Source organism: Corvus hawaiiensis, chromosome 2, assembly GCF_020740725.1.
Source record: "Corvus hawaiiensis isolate bCorHaw1 chromosome 2, bCorHaw1.pri.cur, whole genome shotgun sequence".
NCBI lineage: Eukaryota > Metazoa > Chordata > Aves > Passeriformes > Corvidae > Corvus > Corvus hawaiiensis.
Genome location: NC_063214.1, coordinates 116,712,555 through 116,734,640, shown reverse-complemented (window position 1 = coordinate 116,734,640; position 22,086 = coordinate 116,712,555). Strand labels below are relative to the sequence as shown.

Sequence of the window (22,086 nt, the reverse complement as noted above, 5' to 3'; positions counted from 1 at the left end):
CTGTCAGCAGCAGCCTTGAGTTATCCTGCACTGTGTGTGCTGAGAGACCTACTCTGGTCCTTTGCTGTGCCCTCTGACCCTCCTGGGCCTCTGCCTTTGCTTCTTCCAGCTTTTTCCTGTCACATGTTTGTGATGATTTCTGCAGCAAACTTGGGACCAGAAAAGAGCTGTGATGTGGGGGAGAGGAGGGGTGGACCACCAGCCCTTGAACTGATCAGGTGATGCTTAGTTTGGGAACCCTGCAGACTGCATCTTCCAAGCCCCAAGGACACATCCCTCCCCCTGCAGAGATCAGATCTGCTGGAGGATGGGCATGGATGGGGCAGTGAGATATTAATGAGCCTGATCCTTCCCTCAGCACTGTTTTGGTTTTTTGTTTTTGCTTCAGGAAAGAGTAAACCCTTACCTATCTCTCACAGGTCCATGTGTGAATGTGTGGGGGTGGGGAAAGGTGGCACATGCCCCAAAATAAACACTGGAGAATAAATATCAGGTAGGTGCAATCAGGTGGATGAAGGGTGAGGGAGCAAACAAGGAGGTTGTACCTGGGCTGTGAATCAGCTGCGTTTCAGTGGAGTCTAGAGAGTTACCCTTTCACAAACTTCTCTGTTGGTTCTGCTCCTGGGAATAAACTGCCTTTGTTCCCAGCTGTACTGAAAGGTTTATTCATTAGATTTTAATAAAGAAAGTCAAATCTCATATCCCTTAATCAGTGTTGGTAACTGAATGCTATTAATTGATTACTCAATACCTGTTATCATGATAAGCCAGCAGAGACCTTCAGTGACAACAGCCTTCAGTTTATGCATTTGTTCTGTAAATTATTAATAACTACTATTGATCCTCTCCCAACTGATGAAATATTTGTCTTTTTTGAGAAGTAACTTCTTTGTTTTTTTTTTTAACAGATAAGCCAGATTTATGTAGGAGTTTTGTTGCCTATTTTTCCTCCAGGAGCCAATCTCTCTTTGCAAGTTGTTTGAAGGGGTTGTCCATGTTTACATACCATGGCTATTTCTGTATTATGTTCTTCCTTGGTATCTACAAATGTTTTTGAGTGTAGTCAAGGCCACCAATCCAGCCAGATGTTTTTGCAATATAATTTCCTCAGTAGGAAGTATGGAAAGACCTTTGTCAGTTTCATTACTGGTCTTCTCACCAACGCTTATGTGAAAACCCAAGATAAATAAGCCAATGAAGCTAGGAAAAAAAAAAGCAGGAGGGTATGATGTTTTAATGGAAACATCCGCAGCTTTTTTTCAGAAAATCTCAAATTTTTTAGATAGATAGGTCTACAATATTGTATCTTTTTTTTCTTTCTTTCTTTCATTTTTTTTTCAGACAGGGACAGATAGAGCTTAAGTGGTTTACCCAGCACAGTGCAGCAGTTTCACTACAGGGCTGGAGGACCATGTTCTCCTACTCCTGATCCATGAGTTGGTGACCAGAATGTTCTGTAGCCTCTCCCCAGGACTGCTATATTTTCTTCATTTTAATTTCATTCAGTCCTGCCACATTAGCTTGGGCCATCTGTTTTTGCTGCCAGTGCTTTTTGCCATTTCTTCCACAGCTGCCTTCTGCCTGGAACAATCTGCTTGGATGACAACTCAAAAACTGCATGTACTAGGACACACAGAGGGAGCTGATTGCATTCTCATGGTAACAAGGCAGAGAGCCAGAAAGGATAGATGAATTATGATGTATGAGTGTGGCTTCCAGCCTGGCCTCTTGCTGAACTTTATTCAACACATCCTGTTGGTTCAAAAGGATGATACAACCTGCTAGAATATAACTCGTGTCCTACTAGAAATTCACATGTGGCCAAAGGAAGCACCTTGGTTTATTTAAATCTCAGTTTGTGTGCTGAAGTAAAAGGCAGAGATGATCTTAGGACGTTGAGAGGTTGTGGGCTGGATTCCCTCCATGTGCACCCTTTCCAGTTCCCTTCATTCCCACAGCAGCTTTACACACTGGCTGCAGGGCTTGACACTGATATTTTCCACTGTAGTTTTGAGAATTCATGACATCAGGACTAAAAAGAGATATTGCCTCATCTATTTTTACAGTTCCTTCACTTAGGTGTCTCAGCTTCAAGAGTTGCAAGATGGAAATAAAATGTATTAAAAAATGGATGAGGAACCAATTTTTTGGGGTAGACTTGCCCATATTTTTAATTCTGGTTGCCACACACATCTGCACATTCTGTCTCTTCTTAGTCAGGCCATGTGTTCTTTTAGAGGTGAAACCTGTGACCTGACTCTGTGGGAACTTTGCTACTGTACTTTAAGATATTGAGAACTGGAAAGCAGAGAGATAGAATAAGTGTCAGGAAAACTTTTTGAAATGTAGGGCAGTGCTAATAAAACTTCCTTTTTTGTTGTTGTTGGAGTTCTAAAAGATGAAATGTTGGGGAGGACAGCTTTCTGTTTACAAACAGTAAAGTTTGTAAGTTCTCTGCCTGGCTGGATGACCATCACAGCAAGTGCTGGCTTATGCATCAGAATTCCTGAGCAGGTGGTGCAAAACTTGCTCAGCACACGTAAAATTGGACCACAAACTGTTTTAATAGCTGGCTTCTGTTCCATTTAACGATTATTGGGTTTTGAGGGTTTTAATTCCACCACCTCACCACTCTGGCATAGTGTTTGAAAGAATCAGGATTTGGATGGACAGTTATGAGAATATTTATTTATGAGAATATCAAGTCACAAAAGCTGTGCAGTGCACATACAGAAGTATTCTTTAACTGCTTTTCTTTTTATCTTTTAGGTCTCTCAGCAGCCAAGCTACTGACTGAGTCAGGCTTGAATGTGGTGTTGCTGGAAGCCAATGACAGGGTTGGTGGAAGAACTTTCACTGTGAGGGTAATTATCCCCAAACCCATTTGTATACTGCATATTCATACTTACAGTACATGCCATACATATGGGGGAAAATGTCTAGAGTACCAGCAGGTGGGAAGTTTCCTGATACTGTACCAGGAGAGGAAGGGAAAGACTGGCATGATGGTGGGGACAGAATATTTCTGTGTGATCTGCAGGCTCTGGAGTCATCCATGTGGGAAGGAGAACGTGATGAGCTAAGTTTCAAAATCATTTCCTGGGGAAAGACACTGTAGAAATGCCTGTGGAAAAAACACCCGTGAGGCCACCCATGGTGTGAAGAGCCTTGAGCTGAACTGGAACATGGCCCATACCGAGTGGTGTAAGGCAGAGGAGTGTCAGGGGTAGCTGACAACTACAATTACCACGTCTCCCTTCACTCCTTTCCCTTCTGCTCTGTCTTGACTTGGGACACCCCCTCATACTCTGCCCATTAGAGAATCTTGCCCATGTTGCTTCCTAGGACAGTGTGATTTAAACTGGTTATTGGTGAGATGCCTGACTGGGCAAGAGCAGCCCAGATGTCTCTGTCTCTGTCCTCTTCCTGCCTGTCAGGCTCTTTTCTCTTGTTCTTGTTAAGGCTGTAATGTAACAATGGGCTAGCTATTCTGGTTATGAACTCCAGATTATAACCAGCATGCTGGTTTTGAGCTCTGTGATCACCATACCACAACTCTACCAAATAATTTGTTTTCCATGGGGAGAAGAATCTTAGCCAAAAAGCTCTGGGAGTGTTTAATTTAATTTCATTCCTCTGGATTGCTCTTTTGTGTGCTATTTACAAAGAGCTTATCTCTTTTGGGTTTGTTTTTTTTTTCCTTCCCTTTTGTGTGTTGTGTGTGATAAACCAGAACAAGCAAGTTAAATATGTGGACCTTGGAGGGGCTTACGTGGGGCCAACCCAGAATCGTCTCCTGCGACTCTCTAAAGAGTTGGGAATAGAGACATACAAAGTGAATGAAGTTGAGCACCTGATACATCATGTCAAGGTAAGAGATGCTCTCAAGCTGCTGTTGTAAACAGGCAAGTTGTAGTGATATCCTTTCTCATTGTTTTCCACTCTTGCTGCAGTGGAGAATACCTGTTTGAGTGTGCAGCATCTGAGTTCGTTGATTAAAAAAATAAGTGTGTTGTTAATGAAATCACCAACAAATTACTATACTAGTACAAATTATGACATGCACACATATTTATGTGTGTACGCTGTAGGTGCATCCTGCCAGCTGATGCCTTGGTTCAGGTCTCACCTCTTAGCTGGAAGCTCTCAAAAGTCTTCCTTGTTTATGAACAGGGCACCTGTGACTCTTCTGTGCAGGTCAGCTCTGACATGCACTGAAAATCCCTTTCAGAATTCCTGGCTGCATCTCCAAGCAGGCTGAAAGTTTCTAAGGATGGGCTTCCTAAACCAGTGACAATTATTGTGCCGACAGAAAGAAAAGTGAAAGGTTATGTCTGGTTTTGCTGATGGGGGAAACTCAACATGCAGAGTAGCAAAATAGTATCTGAAAAAGGCTCTGGGAATCAGACAGTCTTGTGGAGGTAGATTTAAGTGATCTATTCATGGTCTGAAATAGAACGGCTATGGCAAAGCTGTTAAAAAGCCCACTTATTCTCACTAGTCATTCTCCAAAAGAGCCTCCTTTCTCCTTCCCTGATATAGACCAGTGTTGCACTCCCACAGAAAGGAAACTTTCCTTGTTAGACCCAAGTAAGTTAATTCTGGGTTTCATTATATGCTTAGGAAAAGCCATTGTGCAGTGACCAGCAAAATATTTGTAGTTGGTGTTTGATCAAAGGTTTAAGAAGACACTGACAGATTTAAAAACAGCAATAGAGAATGGATGTCCTGTCATGTTTTCCATTATTTTTTCTGCTCAATTGTTATAAAAGAGTGTTCTCAAAATGACTTGCTATGGTGATTGCCTGTAATTACTTACCATTTCTGCGGTAGAACTAATGGATACATCCACACTGCTCTGTTTTGTGTGCCTCTGGCATCATCCTCAAAGCCAAGTTTTTTGTTTCTTCACCGTATTTAGCCTTCAAATCTCCCCAACAGTGATAGGAGGTCATGCCACGAGGGGAAACCCTTGACATGGCCAGTCAGGATGCCCAGCTTTTCAGGGCAGCCTGCTGTCCTAGCATGGTGGCTGTCCAAAATACCTCCAGAAGTCTCTGTTTCTTGTGGTTGTTCACAGTCAAGTGTTGAAAGTCTCCAAGAAGAGAGATCCCAGCTGCTGGCTGAGTGCTCCCAAGCTATGCTAAGAGCCTACAGGTTGTATGGAAACAGTTTGTAGGCTCAACTGCCTGTAGGAGTTCCTGAAGAGAAGAAGGGGAGAATTGTGTGCCAGAACTCCCTGGTAGCCAAGCAAGAGGTAAAGAGAGGAGGTAATTCCACAGTCAGTAGGACATCCTTTGCATCTCCTGATTTAATTCATTTTTAAATCCTTTATTTCCTTTTTCCTTCTGTGTTTATACAGCTGTGGGAAAGTATTAACATAGTTGAAGAATTACAGTTAAATAATTGGCACGTGAGCACCATATAATAAACATATGCACTGTCTTGTGGCCAAATCTTCAGCATTCCATCACAGTGAAATGTGTACCTTCAACACATTCCTCACAGGTTCCTGACCCATGTGGCTTGTCCATGGTTTCCTTGAAAATGGACAATGCTCATGTGCTCCTTGAAATCTAAGCAGTGCTCCCAAGCATTCCAAAGTACCAAAGGGCTGTGTACATTCCAAAGTACCCAAAGGGCTGTGTCCCCTGTGTGGATTTGAATTCACATGCTGGCCCAAGCTTTGTGACCGTGGCCAAATGTAATTAAATTCTGGACCACAGAATTATCTGAGCCCAGAGAAGCAATGAAACCTAAAGGTTTTAATTCTTCTCTTGCTACACAATCAGGCATCACAGTGTGTCTTGTAAAATCAGCCGCTGTTTTTACTTATACCCAAAGGCAAAATCAAGCCTTTCATAGTTAATTAAATTCATTTTAGAGGCTTTTTAATACAAGTAATATATGCAGCTTCTTTGTACTGCAAAATGAAAAGAATGCATTTTGTTGATCTCTGGGTGGGTCTCTGCTAATTAGGCTTTACCAACTTGATTGGGTTGTGTGGTTTTTTTCTCCTTTAATCTTTTTTAATGTCAGGTTCTATTGTGAGATTATTTTTGGTCTTGCTTATATTGCATGTGATATCTTCAGAGAAACTCAAAATTATGTTTCTTGCCCTACATTTTTTTTCTTTTCCCTCCACTTGTTAAGCAGCCTTTTTCATGGTCTTTGAAAAGAGATTAGTATGTCCTTTTCATTTTTGTAAATACTGGTTCATCAGCCTTAGTGAGAAAATTAGTATAGCTCTGTAAGTAGTATTTGGTAGGCAAATTGCTGCCTGAACACCATTGATTTTTCAATAGCCTAACTGAAATTAGGTTCATAAATCCAGATTTAAGAAGCAAAAGCAGAAATGTATGAGAAATCATCATCTCCTAACAGTTCTCCCACTGGACTGGTAGGCAGATGTAAAATGTGTAAAAATGCTTCTTAAAATGAGCTAACTTCTCCTTAGCTGCCCAAGAGAGGATTCAGGGTCCTACCTTAGATATGCAGATTTACAACTTTTGACTAGTGCTGTTTATTTTCCTCACCAGAATGACAGCTTTTGTCTTTTAAAAAAGCAAAGAAAGCTAAGTGCATATAGTCCAGGCAATTTTTACCTTTGCCATGTAAGAGTCCCTGGAAAGAAGTGCTGAAATATGAAAACATGCCAGCTATTGTGAGGGTTTAATTAACAAATTTTCCCTGTTAATTCAATCTGTACTTCACTTCTGTGCAGTTTCCTTAGCCACACAAACTTTCTTTTTTAAACTTTCATTTTAAAACACAAATTTACCATATTTTCAGTCGTAAGGTGGGTTCCTTGTCCAGGATACCTGTGGAACTGGTTTGCTCTGCTGTCCTGAATCTCTGTGAGGAAACACTTCTTTATATGAATGGTTTGCCCAGTTAATCTTTTTAGAACTTGATTCCTTTATATACTGTGGGGATGACCTACTCTTTGTCCAGCTGTGGTGCCCACTGAACATCCTCTGGTCCCATTTTCTATCAGATCTCTTTATGGGATAATGCCATGAGGCTTCCTGGAAATTCCTTATTATAAAAAATGGTGGTAACACTTATTCCTTCTAATCTCTGGGTTGTCTCAGTTGCAGGCTGTGCATAGTGCTAACAGCTGGCTGAGGTAGCTGGCTATTTTCACAGCCTGTTGCACCTGAAACTTCCTCATGTGGTTATAATTGAGTTGTTTCTTTAGCACCAAAAGGCCCCATGGGCATGGTGCCCATACTGGGGGGGGTCTTTCAGGTTAAGATGTTGGGGGAAACATGAAGCATCTCTTCCCTAGTGACTGGATAAGTTCTTGACAGCCACTTACCACTACATCATTACCTCAGTGAAGTTCCCTGTATGAAAATGGAGTTTTCTCCTGCTCATCTCTCTGCCAGCAGCACTGGCTGGGGGTGTCTGAGTGTGTGCCATGCCCACTTGAAGTTTGGTACCACTTTCAAACAAGGACAAGTAATTGACAGCTCTGGGGAGAGTGATAATGGGAACCCTGCCTGCAGCACCTAATGAAGGTGAATATTTAATCCTATGCACACAGTGCTTTTAACCAGGACCCCAAATCTGCACTGATTTTGCCAGGTTACATACTGATCTACAGCAGACTTGCAGAACAAAATTTTACAGCCCTCTTGGGTGTCATTCATTTTCATCACTATTGTGCTTATTAAAATGCAGTTTGCAGTGGTCTTGTTCATGAATTAGAAATATGATGGTTGTGTTGTATTGGGATTTAATTAGCAGCTGGATAAGTGACTGCTGTATCTGAAGTTACAGAGTTTAGTGGTGTTTCTTCTGTGATATCCATGATATATGCAGAGAAGCTAAGAAATATGATTTATTTAAGCTTTTCACCTGCAAGTCTAAGAGCAGTATCTCCTGGCATAGTCTGTAGTATAGAGCATAACTGCTTAAATGGATTTTTGAATGACTAGATAAAAGTGCTTTCATTGTTCTTTGTATATCTCAATTAGAGTGCAGTCAGAAAATTAAAAGACTGTGAGACTCTCAGTAGCTCTCAGTTGAAGTGAGGTGAAATAGCCTCATGTCTTTTTTCCCCTTTTCGCTGACAATTTGTAAACAAGAACTTGGGGAGCTGAGAATTCATCTGAATCTTGAAGAAGCTGGGTGTCTGGTGTCTTGAAAAGGAAGCCAAGTAAATTCAAAGACACTTAAATTGCTACAGGGCCTCAATAGTTTCACTGTCATTACTGGAACAGAGATCTGTGTTATTTTAACTCTTTACTGGAGATGAGGATGCAGACATTTTGGCCACAAGATGCTGTATCATTATCACACTCATTTGTAGCTTCAAAGTGAGTCTGAGGTTGACCAGGCTGAAGTTGGTGAAAGCATCTTCCAGACCCCCAGAAGGGATATCCTTTAGTCTGTGAATGAAGAGCGGCTTTTGGCAGGAGTATAGGAAAAGCTGGACTTGTTTGGTCTCACTGGACCTGCCCTATAAATAGAGGGGCATCTTCCCTTTTTTCCATGCTAACTAGCCAGCAGTATTTGCAAGAAGAAATTTCCCAATTAGAGCTTTTTAAATTAAAATGTGGATATTTGTATTACAGCAGCTTAAAAGAAGCAATTATGGACAGCAAATCCATAAAAGTGATCTCTGTCAAGGGGGGCTGTAAAGCAAGGTCTTGCAAAGGGTGTTTATTGATCAGGAAGACTGATTGGAAGGCTGGAAGCTGTGACCTAATGGTAGCATGAGGATGAAAGTAGTAAGAAAAATGAACTATAGATAAAGTATGCATTTCTTAATTAAATTTGAGGGGAAAAAAATCTTCCTGAGTCTTAGCTTTCCCAGACTCCACAGTCTGTTCCTGAGGAGGCAAGGAAAAGGAGTTGTGCTCCCACCTGGATTATTTAATTGAGGCTGCTGGGAGAAAAGCTTCAATTGCATCTGATTGTAGAACTGATTTTTGATTCCTTTGAGAAGCTGATTAATGTCTATGGGAAAACAGAATTAGAGAAATGTGTATTTAATACAGGAACAACTGACTGAGCATACTGGGTTTCACATATCTGTAAAATTTTATGTACGTTTTCATATTTTTAGTGACCCCAAAGTCATGTTCTACTTAAACCCAGTGTTCTAGTTGTGGGACAGTGTGCCTACTCAGTTATACTGTGGGCAGATGCTCTTTTAAAGGCTTTCTTCCAAATGAAGCTCCACTTTTCTTTTGTTTTCACTTATTTATGCCCCATTTATCTGCTTTGTAGAAGGGAAGGAAGATTTTTCTTAAGACTTGCTCTAGAAATACTGACAAGTTTTCAACTGCTTTTATCCACTTCGTTGACTGATTTAATTCAGGTGTTGAAAGCCACATGCAGGGCCAGTATCAGAGTATTTAGAAACAAAGTCCCTATGAATCTGTGCTTCATAAGATACCTTAAGGCTTTTTCTAAAGGTGTTTCTTGGTGTCTGAAAACAAAAAAATCTCATTCTAGCAGGAAGGACACTTGGTTAATTATTTTCACAGCTGATTGGAACAAATAGTTATATAGTGTGTTGGGTTGACCCTGAGTTGATGGACAGTCTTTAAGACCAATTACGCTTCTCACAATTTACATATTTAAACCGCACGGAAAGGCGGGACTTCCCCTTTTGGTCGGAGCTCGCCTGCTGGAAGGTGGGGGGGTTCCGAGCCTCCCGGCCCCGCTGGGCCGGGCCGGGGCCACTGCCCCTTTCCCCCTTTCCCAACGCTGCGGCACGGACCCTGGGTCACTGAGGGGGACTGTCCCAGAGCCGCAGGCAGCTAAAACCAGCCATGGACTGCTCACAGCTAAACCCATCCAGCGCGGCTTCTGGGGACAGGCGGGTCCCTCTCCTCTCCATGCGGAGCCGGCGGAGCCAGCGGGAGCCGGCAGAGCCTCCTGTCTGCAGCCAGCACACTCCGTGCTGAACTGAAGAGGACACCACGCAGCCAGCAGCACAGAGGGAGCGAGGCTTTCCCCACCGTAAAGCCCGAACAAGAACACTCTTCAACATGGCGGCGTCAGAGTCAGAGAGAAAGCGAAGTGAGTCACGTGGGACGGAGCTGAGCATGGCGACGGGAGAAAAGAGGGCGGTGCCGCGATTCTGGCGCGCAGCTTAAAAGAAACCTTCTTGCATGCCGTGGTAAGAAACTGTAATACCACAAACTGTTTGTCTCTTTAATCCATTCGAAGAACATGGGGGGGGGGGGGGGGGGTGGAGAATCAACGTGTGCCTATGAAGTTTGTGAAGAGTGCCTATGCCAGGCTATATAGAAGTAGTAAGAGGCTGTTAGAGACTTGTGGCGAAGAAAAGCCCCTGTGTGCAGGCCAAAATAACTTATCCTTAAAAAGATGAATAACCCCATGTGATGGCCCATGTTCTGTAGTGTGAAAGAACTGTGAAATTCTTCATGGGAGAGATGTCCTACACACAGCAGACTGTTTGTTTCCGGGCGGGTCTGCTATTGGTGGCAGTTTGGGAACCACGTGCAACTGAAGGAAAACCCTTTTTTCCTTAAGCATAAGAGAGAGACTTTTCAAGAACTGCAACACTGACTAACATCCCATGTTCTGTTATCCCCTGTGTGAGCTGGATAAAAGGAGAGAAGTGCTGGAAAGAGGGGGGGGGGGGGGGGGGGGGGATTTACTTTAATTTTGTTTTGTTGTTTTCTCTTTACTTTTAATTCTGTTAGTAATAAAGCTCTTTTCATTGTACTGCAACTGTTTAAGGTTTGTGGCCTGCTTTGCTTTTCTCCTAATTCTTATCTCACAGAAGGAAAATAAGTAAATAATGAATATTTTGAATCAAAACCACTACATTTAATTGGTGTTTCCGCCCGGTTTCAAACTCAACCCGCTACATATAGCTTTTAAATTCAGAGCAGATTCTCAAGATCCTCAATTTTACTTTCTAAATCACTTCAGTCGTGTTTCTCTCATTCTCCTTTTTTTTCAAGCATGACAAGTATTTAACAGATTGCATGACTGGTGTGGCAGAGTGAAGATGGACTTTATTTCCATAATACAACAGAAACAAATTGTTCCCAATTCGCTCTTTTCCTTATCAGAATGCACATTTCAAGCCACCATGTCTGGCTGTGCAACACTCAAAAGGGAATTAGTTTTCGTAATGAAATTCCCAAGATGTGTTGGCATGCACAGCTGATGAAATCAAATTAAATATTGAAAGATATTTGGAGGACATTTTGGCAGGTCTTAATGTTGTAGCTTTGCAGCATCAGTTATGCTTTTTTTTTTTTTGCATTTATATTTTCTAACATATAGATGTTCTTACCTTTAGAGTATCTGTCAGTATAGTAACCAGCTGAGTGTTTGAGATACTGAACAGTTTTGCAATGAAGGGAGTTTCAGTGAAGCTCAGCACTGTTACAGATTTGAAGTAGATTGTATAATCTCTCATTTTGGTCCAGCTACTTGCCATTTTTTAATTGAGAATTTTGATTATACAAGAGGCTTAGTCTCAAAAATGTCTTGTTAGATGTTATAAATTAAAAACAAAAAAACCTCTATCAACCAAACAAAAAAACCCCCAAAAACAATGAACAAACACACACAGCTGCCAAAAAACCCCAAAAAGCAGCCACAAAAAAACAAAACCAAAGTGATACTTTTCCACAAGGCATCAGATGAGAAACAGCATCTGAGACAGGTACAGAGTTGCAGCCTGAAGTGATGCTTTTCTGGTTTTGATTTTCCTTGTCCCAGCTTGTGGTCTTATGGTTCCTGAGCTTTGTATGAATGACATTACTGGGATTTTAAGCTGAGAGAACAGGGTGTGTGTGACATACCAGTGCTGTGAATCAGCAGAGGGCACTACGTGCCAATAGACCTGTGTGGCTGTGAATTAACATGCAGAGTGACAGTCTTGGTGAAGTGAGCATCAGTTAGTCCAAGGTTTGGATGGTTTCGCTGAGGGAATATTTGTGCTTGTTCAGGGATGCAGGGAATGCATGCCTTCTCGTATCTTCCAATGAGAGCTGACTTTATTTATAAGATGTTTATCCTGTGCTATGAAAAATGCATGGATCATTGTCACCAGGGGCTTCAGTTCACAGTACTGCATCTCACTGTGGCACTACCTGGGTACATAATGTTTAGGGGAGCATGAAGTTGTCCTGGGCCTGAAAAAGCAGGTTTTCTCCTGAGAATCCCGCTTTGCTTTGAGATCCTGATATTTCCTAGCAGTCCTTTCTCAGCTAAGCAGTCACTCACTGTCACCCTCACAGGAGAAAGTGCGTGAGACCTGGTCCCTGTGCCCTCCTGAGTGCTGGGGCTGATATTCAAGGGGCTACTGATATTCACTTGTCATGTTGTGGGGTTTTTTTTCCCTGTAATAGCACATTTCTTCTATCAGCTACTTGACCTGAAATAGACCTGATGTATAAGGAAAGCTTATTTCTGCACGACTTCCACGGGTCCATCATAACACAGCCAAATGTTGGTTGACGTGGAACAGATGGCTGAGAAAAATCTCTCAGGAATTGTAAAGTTTGTGACAAACACTGGATTTCTCATTTCCCTGCTGGTTTATTCCTGGGATAGCTGGGTTGCACGAGTTTCCTCCCTTGAGTTTCAGCTTCTTCAGCAAGCTTTAGCCCCCCACTGCAGCAACAGGCTTTGTGAGCAGCAAGTGATCCACACAGTGGCAGGTAGACCTGCAAGTGCTGATGCTGCTGTTGTGTTTTTTGAAGCATTGCAAGTAGCTTCATGAAACCATTCCCAAAATTGTATATATATAAATTTTAAAAGGATAAGAAACACTTCCGAGCATCATAGAACTGGTGTTGAAATACCATGTCAAATGATTGGAAGGGGTGGTTATTGTTGGTGGTTTTATACAGCTCTGATTTAGGTATAAAAATATTTGGAAAGGGAATGTTTCATGCATCTTGGGGCAGGCAAGTGCCTTGTTATTCTTTAGAGTTTACACACCACCAGGAGGCACAGAGAATACTATTCCCAGCAAATAAGCAAATTTTGTCTAAATATCAAAAAGGTTTTCGTGTTTGCAAAAATGCAAATTCAGCACCAGTAAAGCTGAAATGTTTTGGTTTGTTGGTGACTACTTAGAGCCATCTGTAGTCTCTCTTTGCTGCTGCTGTTTTTGTTTCTGTGTAGAGCCTAGTCTGGCAGTCTCTTCTCAAACAAAATTCTGATTGACAGCTCCTGGAGTTTTGTTTGTGCAAGAAATAAGGATCAGGCCGTAGGAGATGGCTTAGGGGCTCTTGAAAGTAACTTTCACAGGAAACTCACCAACTTTGATGACTGTTTTTATTTTTTTCAGGTAGAAGTTTGTTCTTGTTCTTTGTGAGACTTACCGCCCCAGATTCCTACACAAGAGACGTACCCAAGATTTTCCTTTCGGCAGTTCAAATGCAGTGAAATAGAAGAACAGTAAAACAGAAATATGGTTTGTGTGTCTCTCAGCTGTGCACTCATGAGGAAGCACCTCTGGGAATTCATAAGACTTCAGTTAACTCAGAGGGGATAACTGGGTTAGGGTTGCCTCTGGCAGAGCAGGAAGCTCAGAACAAAATCAATAATTAGAATAACTTATTCTGGTGCTGTCCTGGTTTTCTTGAGCACAGCAGTGTGCTTGTTTCGTAAACCTAAATTTGGGAAATAGCAGTAGTACTTGAAACCAAACTGATAAGCTCTGGCTTTGGAATACTTACATGGTGCTGACACTAGTGAAGGCTCCAGAGTTCAGAAGAAAGTACAGTAAAACTGACTTCTTGAGGCCCTAGAGCCAGTTATGGAATTTTAATGTGCCCCAAATACCTGAAAGGTAATTTCCTACATGGTTCAGGTGTTATCACCTGGGACAGGAAGGCATTTGGTCTGAGAGGTTTTGCTCTTCTCACACAGCCCTTTGGCAGCCAGGTATGAATTGATATGTGCCCTAGTATAAATTGATTCCATGTTAAGAGATTCCATAATAATACCCAAATGTTCATGCTGGGACCAAATGCCTCTGATGAAGCAAACTTGAGCCGTTCATCTCCATCTACAGGGGTGTGTTTTCCTAATTTCAGGTTTTGTTTTCTGATTCCAATATTTTCATATGGTTGAGCACAAAAGATGTAGAAATGCACTTCTGTTTCATGCAGAACGAAAAAAAAAAAGACAACCTTCCATTTTCTGGGTAAACATGTGCCATAATGTCCATCCTTAAACTGGAAGTGCTAGGTTTTCAACCTTGGTGCCTCTGGCACATAAAATGACTGGAGATCTACTCTGGCTGTGACAGAACTTTTGATTGAAAACTTCTAAAAATTTTGTTTTGGTATTGTAAAAACCACAATTTATCCTCAAAAGCACTGTGGAGTTAAATTGTTGTCTTGTAGCTACTTCTTGTTCATTTACCGAAGAATTAAATCCTTTCCTCTCCATTTTGCTTTCTTCCTAACTTTCACTGCCTTGGTGTTTTTGACAAGGATTCCATTAGAGTCTTCTGTACATAAAGAGTAGGTGAAAAACCAGTTTCTTCTTCACTTCCTCTAACCTGTTTGGGAGTTTTGTAAACTAATTTTCTCTTATTCATAGGTTTGATTTTTTTCCTTACTGATTTCTGAGTAACTTTCTCTTTGAATTAAAAGTCCTCAAAGCTCTTTTCAAGGTTATATATCCATTTTGTTATTTCCAGACCAAGTTTTGAGTCTTGCAGGATCCCTTTGTGCCCTTTTATTGTCTCTCCTGGTGCTTGCAGACACCTGCAGATTTGAATAATGTGCCCTCTGTCCCTTCTTTCACAGTATTAATAAAGAGGCTAAATCAAATCAGGCCTGACATTTCTTGAGTAAGTTGTCTTTGGATACTTTCTTCAAAAAGACACAGTGTTGTTTTTGTTGCCTGGTTATAAATATTAAATCTTGGTGCAGTATGATTTTGTTAAGCCAGTGTAAATACTTCTTTTAGTGATGTATTGGTGTGGCACTACATCAAGTATCTATTAAAAGTTAGTACTTCTACTGTTTGACATTCATGCTCAGGCAATGCATGCTTAAATACATAATTTAATATAAATTTTGAAAAATCAGCTGTGGCATGCAATATAGCCTTTGTTATTTTTCTATCTTATGGACTCCAGAATGCACTGTGAAAAAACAAGTATCCACATAATGGTAATGAGCCTTTCTTTGTGAATTTTTAAAGATATTAGGCTGCTGTCCATACAGTAGCCAGGGAAATCCCATGTAAATAAAATAGATCTGCAAATGACCCATTGTCTTCCACTCTTAATTAAGCTAGAATTTTTGAACATCTAGTAGTGGAGATAGAGATACAAAAAATCTGATTTTTAAGTATGTAATGATGTAATTAGGACATTGGTATTGGTCACCCTGTCCCACTGTAATTTACAGCTAGTGGTGTTGGGCTGAAAGAATAAGTCTAATTAGTAAATGCTACAGTTTCTGCAGGGCGGGTAAGTTGAAACATTTTTTTTCCCCCCAGGAAGATCTCTGAGCTGTGATTTAGTTTATAATAAAGCTTACCACAACTACTCTTGTCTGACTTTGAAAGAAAAAAACCCCAAACTGCTAAATGCAATTAACAGTTCAGTCTTTTCATGAACAATTAGGAGGAAAAAAAGTTTTATATATATATATATATCTTCAGTAGTGAATAACCAATTTTTCAACTCAAACAATGCTGTTTCATCTCATTGTTTTGGTTTGATCTTAGTGACTCTACTGCAGGGTGTTAGTTTGGTTGCCCATAAGTGCCAAATGTAAAGCTTTGAAGGTAAAGTATCAGTTCTGCACATCTGACTTGCTAATTCAGCTGTGTATGACACCTGAATTGCACATGCAGAACAACAGGAATGACAGAATAACCACCTAGAGCTGGTTTCCCAGGATCATGTTCAGGTAACCTTTGAGTGTCTCTGAGGATGGAAGACTCCACAGCTTCTCTGGACAATCAGTGCCCACGCTCAGGTGCCCTCACAGTGAAAAAGCATTTCCCAATGTTCAGAAGGAACCTCCTGTGTTTCAGCTTGTCCCTGTTGCCTCTTGTCCTGTGTCCTGCACACACAGCCACGACCTGTCAGAAACTGTCACATGGATTGATTAAATCTGTGCTTTTTTTGAACACTTAACCTTTTGGTGCAGCTTCCCACACATGGAAGCTGTGATTATGGTCATCTTTAGGGGTTTTTAATGATGTTTTTGGGTTGTTTTCATCTTGCAGGGTAAATCTTACCCCTTTAAAGGGCCATTCCCTCCTATGTGGAATCCATTGGCCTACCTGGACTACAACAACCTGTGGAGGACCATGGATGAAATGGGAAAGGAGGTATGGCATGAGGCATTGCAGCTGACTGTCTCAGCTGAGCTTGGCTTCATGAGGGGCAGAGGGAAGGGATTAGGATGCAGACAGGTAAAGCTGCTCTGGCTTGAACAAACCCACTGCTGGCAAGAGCAGCCACACATTTTGGTACACACTGATGGCCAGAGCCGCATCTGCGAGTGGCATCCTGGCAAGCTCTTCTGAGTCCTGTGCTGCTGAGGCTGTCTGCACTCATCCCTTCATTTTTCTGTTTATGGGAATGTCAAGGTTTATGCCTTAGTTTTTTTAGCACTTTTCCTGATGATTTGGTAGGTAATATTTTAAGAGGCTTGCAGACCACAAACATTTGCTCTTTTCTACCCTCAAATTCAACTTGTCTGTTCTAGTTTGTTACCAGTTTTCCATTGAATGAGCTACAAAATTTGAGAAGAGGTTGCTCTTGTATCAATAAATGTGAGAGATATGGAATAACTTAGAGACAGTCCTTAACTCTAAACTACTTCTCTATTTTTTCAACCTTAAAAAAAAAAGAAGAATGCTAAAACAAGCTAACAAACAACCCCCCTCCCCCAAAAGCATTCTCTATTAAGCTCACTGTGTTACCTGCCAGAGATTTGCAGGTTGAATTAGCATTTAAAGACAAGATTATTTGTATTTCTTGGTCACTCATTCAGTTGCTGATAAATGCTTTTCTTCATGTCTCCTTAGATTCCCAATGAAGCTCCATGGAAGGCTCCACGTGCAGAAGAATGGGACAAAATGACTATGCAAGATTTCATAGATAAAATATGCTGGACAAAGTAAGAAACTTTTTAATATGAAATATAATGGCTTATATTTATATACTTTAGGGTTCCAAATAAGCATTACTGCTTTTCAAACAGATATAACTGTCACTAAAATACAGCCCTTTTAAAGAAAAGGGATGAGAAAGTCCTGTCATAATGGACCATGACACTTGTCAGCACACTCAGTAGATTCTCTTATATTCCCCTAACTTTTTAGACTAAAATAAAGGAAAATATTTTTGTGAAAGGTTACTTCCTGCTCTTTACTGTATTTTAGCCTTTAAGAGAAAAATGTTATGGTTACAGCAGGTTTTTGAATCAAACTCTTGATGGAACAGTACACATTTATTCTGTGCTGGACTAGCTGATTTGACCAAAGTGCTATAAAGATAACATTTGTCTTGCAGTAACACTAAATCACTTTAGCACTCATCATTTTATTGTTTAGCTGTTGCACTACGTACCACCCAGGGAAACTGAAAATGTGTCCTGTTTTTATGTATACATCAAAGTAATTTTTCTTTACTTGCCATTCAACAGCAGTTTGATTGTTTTTCTTCTCCTTGAAGGGGGAAAAAAACAGCGCCCATTAATCCTGGTTGCTGTAGAGCAGATTGATTTCTCCTGCAACCTCTTCAGAATTGCTGAGCACCTGACACGTGGCTGCCACGAGCTGGAGCTTGGTGAAGAAGCCTGTTAGTGCCCGCTAAAGCTGGTGCTGTCATTGACATTTTTATGGGTCATTTTTATGGCTTCAGGCAGTCTCTAGAGAGCAGCATGGCCTTTGCTGTTTGTGTTGAGCCTGTTGGAGTGAGTCCAGAGGAGGCCACAAAGATGATCCAAGGGCTGGAGCACCTCTGCTATGAAGACAGGATGAAAGAGCTGGGGTTTTTCAGCCTGGAGAAGAGATGGCTACAGGGAGACTTTAGAGCACCTTCCAGTGCCTAAAGGGGCTACAAAAGAGCTGGAGAGGGACTGTGAACAAGGACATTAGTAATAGGATAAGGGGGAATGGCTTTACACTGAAAGAGGGAAGGGTTGGATTAAATAATAGGAATAGCTTTTTTACCTCAAGGGTGGTGAGGCACTGGCAAAGGTTGCCCAGAGAAGCTGTGGATGGCCCATCCCTGGAAGTGTTCAAGGGCAGGCTGGATGGAGCTTTGAAGCCACCTGGTCTAGTGGAAGGTATCTCTGCCCATGACAGGGAGGTTGGAACTGGAAGTGATAAAGGACATGTTAAGGTCTTTCACCATTCTATAGTTCTAAGATTGTTAATGGACAACAGCCTCTTGTCCAAAAACTTGGAATCTTCTGGTTCATAGTTTTGCTTTAACGAGAGTGACAATGGCACAGAAGCATATGGAAAGCCTTTCTCATTTGCACCGTGGTCCATATTCAGTAAAACCAGATGGAAATGCGTGCTGACAGCTGTGCTGGCTGTCTGAGCCTCGGACAGGGTGAGGAGCTGTCCAAGTGACCAAAACACCACACACCAGTGGTCACTCAATCTCCAATAGCTCATGTGACTACAGTCATGTTTTTCCAACTCTGATAGAATAGGACTTGACATTTTACCTGAATATTGGTAAAACTTGGAAGATGCTTTTCAGATTTTATATGTGCATCTTGGCTTGATTTGCTTGGTTTGTTCAAGATTTAGGTAACATACTGCAGAAACTTCCCACCCAGGAAGGTAATGATCCAGAAGGGCAATCTTCTACTGTTTCCTCTTATCCAACAGACTGTACAGGTTTGCTTTTGGCTAGAACTGTGTGCTGGAAATATCCTGAGTGCTCTTGGTTGAAATCATACTGCCATGTCTAGATAAAGCATCAGGAACTGAAAAGCAATGGGAGAAGGTGGCAGAAACCAGTAGAATGTAACCACCTTCTAACAGCATATGCTTATAAAATGTTAATAAATACATATATATTAGGCAAAATCTCTTAGAGAGTTGATCATATTTTACAGTATGTATTTATACAGATGAAAAACTTACAAAAAAATTCTCAAAATATTTTCAGAAAATGGATCAGCTTTGTACTTGAGTGGGACTTTGCATTTTTAGACAAGAAAGAAGATGCCTTTCTCTATGTAGATCTAGAGCTCTTTGAAATAGCATGTTAGAGTTACTTTTTTTTTTTTTGAAAGTTTGAAGACTGAAAAATATAAAGAAGCAACCAGAAGTGGATTCTGTATTGTCTTTGATGTCTTGCATATGAAGTATCTATAGAATCTTCATCCCTATCTGTTACAGTGCACTTAAACTGAGCACCTCCTGGTCCTGTCCATGTCTCTTTAAATTCCTCCTCAGAGTGAAGGCAGAGGGAAGTATTTACTTTTAGCAGGAGGAATATTTCCCTGAGCCTTAATTAACTCTGTTTTAGTGTACCACAAAACCTTGTACAGGCTTATACAGTAATTTACAGTAGAGCTGCTATGAAAGCACAGGTTACAGGACATGAAGCAGTGATCCCTTTTCAATTTTCTGCTTCTGTGTTCATTGCCACTGGATACCCGGGCACTGTTTAAATTACTGAGTTGAGCTACCAAAAGTATCCTATCCTTTCCTTTCCTTTCCTTTTTCTTGACAGACTCTGGCATGAATGCTGGCTCTTCTGCTATGGCTTCTGACTTACATTTCTTTCCTTGTGTTCCAGCTGCAAAACTCTCCCTGAGCAGAGGATTGGGCAGTGAATGGATGCTGACTAATCCATAGATTTTAGATAATTAGCTTAGAAAAGACCCCTAACTTTTTTTTGTGACAGGTGTTGAATAATCTCTATGCTGTATTCTTGAGGGGACAGGCACTCAGCAGGGGCAGACAGAGATGCAGATCTGGTTTGTAACCCAGGAACTGGGTACAGGGTGGTTTTGGAGTCCAGTGAAGACAGGAGGGCTTGCTCTCCTTAATCCTGAGGCTAGGATGACAAGCTAACTTTGCATTAATAGCATAAAGTGATATAAACTTGGGCTTTTGTGTCTCCCAATGCCCTAATTTTTATGGAATACAGGAGTGTTTCATTAATATTTTTTTGCAGGATTACTTGAAAAATGTTGCATAAAAGCAGTTGATAATTCCTTACTTCAGCTGAAATTAAGGAATCCTTTGCCCGCACCATGAAAGAAAAGGTTGCCAAAGAGAGCCTCCTGCCTACTCAAGAACAATCCTGTCAGCATTATTCTGTTTTTAAATTAGCTAACTTTCTTGTCTTTGTTGCAGAGCTGCCAAGAGTTTTGCAACTCTGTTTGTGAATGTGGATGTCACCTCTGAACCCCACGAGATCTCTGCCCTCTGGTTTTTGTGGTATGTGAAGCAGTGTGGGGGCACAGCGAGGATATTCTCAACGACCAACGGGGGACAGGTACTGTCAGCCATCACCTCCTGCAGCTCTTGGCATGCCCTGCTTTAACTTCATTCTTTTGCTGGTTTATTTTAGTTCAGAGGGCCAACTGAGACATCCATGACTTTTGATCCAGTAGCATGCTGATAACTAGCTTTATTCATTTAGTCTTTAATCTGGATCTTGCCAAACTAGTGTTGAAATCTGCTCCCATGCTGAAGGCATTGCCCCTAGGGATCAGTAGATTTGTATCTGGCTTTCTTTTGGATACAGATTGAACACGTGCTTTGCTTAGCCACTTTGAAAAGAGAAAATTTTAGTTATGCTTATTTCTGTCACGAGGCTGAAGCCATCCTTAGCACTGCAGAATCACTTAATGGAGATGACAATGTCAGCTGTGAGTTAATACTGAAAATGTAATCCAGAGCTGGGTTCCTAAGATGCACATTTCCAAGCATTAACACCATTAAAATTTTAAAATCAGTCTCAAGAAAATGAACACCTCTGCTCAAATATGGTATTGTTCTGAAATGTTTGCAATCTGGTATATTAGAGCTGCTTCTGCATTGAAGAAAGTAAAGACTCCCTTAATGGTCTTCTACTTGAGAAGTGCAAATTTCACTAATTGTATTAGAGATGGGTATATTTTTAGAAATGCTAATTATTTAATCATAAATAAAAATGCAAATCCATTAACCATATTAAAATGCATAAATATGCATAGATAAGCAATTACTGTAGGTAATTTAAGTTAAATACATTTAATTAAATATTATTTGAATTCTGTACTATGTTAGAGATGATTTGAGTTTAAGTTGGGTTGGATTATGTACTGCAGAAGACATTTTTGATGTGAACTATGTTACTTCTTACACCTTGTTATTTATTATGAAGATCAGGTTTCCTACTTCTGATAGAGCTCTGCAGGGATGAGTGAACTCAGAGAAAGGTTTGAAAGTTTAAGCACTTTTCAGAAGTCCTGCTGATTCACAAGGCCTATGAAATCTTTCTGGAGATCACATTTGGAGAAGGGATTTTCTTATGAGGTTACTATTACTTTTAGTTTTGACTAGAGTTCAAATGGTGGGCAAATAGGGGAAGTATTTGAGAAGCTCACAGAAGGAGAAAGTAAAATGGGTCCATTTCCAGGTGAGACTGCCAAAATTCCCAAAAATGTTCTGATAACAATGGAAGAAGGGGGTTTGTTTTGAATGCCAAGAGAAATGCTGGTCCTGATGCACGCTCCACAAGCACTGCTCTGCTGAGCTGTTGTTTTTGTGTTTCAGGAGAGGAAGTTTGTTGGGGGCTCTGGGCAGATCAGCGAGAAGATCATGGAGCGCCTGGGGGGGCGGGTGAGGCTGAGGAAGCCGGTCGTGCGCATCGACCAGTCGGGGGACGGTGTCATCGTGGAAACCCTAGACCATGAGTTATACGAGGTAATGGCACGTCCAGTAAGAAGTCATTAATGGTGGGATGGGTGGCTACACAACTTTTAGCTTTTCCTTTTTGACTTCTCCAAAATCCTGTACAAAAGTGCAGCAGAGATTGAAGTGACCATGGCAAACAGTCACATGTTCTCATTGTCCTGAAGTAACTGCAATGTAGGAGCCTTAAAGTGATGCCTAAAAGCAAAGCGTGTAATCAAA

At 41.1% G+C, this 22,086-nt stretch overlaps 1 protein-coding gene across 1 annotated transcript in view; it reads left to right on the top strand.

Annotated features, from left to right (window-relative positions):
• LOC125318763 (amine oxidase [flavin-containing] B-like) overlaps positions 1 to 22,086 on the top strand; it is a 52,990-nt gene that overhangs the window by 15,923 nt on the left and 14,981 nt on the right. The window contains exons 2-7 of the mRNA XM_048289698.1: positions 2,770 to 2,864; positions 3,734 to 3,871; positions 16,210 to 16,314; positions 17,017 to 17,108; positions 20,320 to 20,461; positions 21,727 to 21,876. Of these exons, the coding sequence (XP_048145655.1) occupies positions 2,770 to 2,864; positions 3,734 to 3,871; positions 16,210 to 16,314; positions 17,017 to 17,108; positions 20,320 to 20,461; positions 21,727 to 21,876 (722 nt within the window). The remainder of the gene's footprint in view (positions 1 to 2,769; positions 2,865 to 3,733; positions 3,872 to 16,209; positions 16,315 to 17,016; positions 17,109 to 20,319; positions 20,462 to 21,726; positions 21,877 to 22,086) is intronic.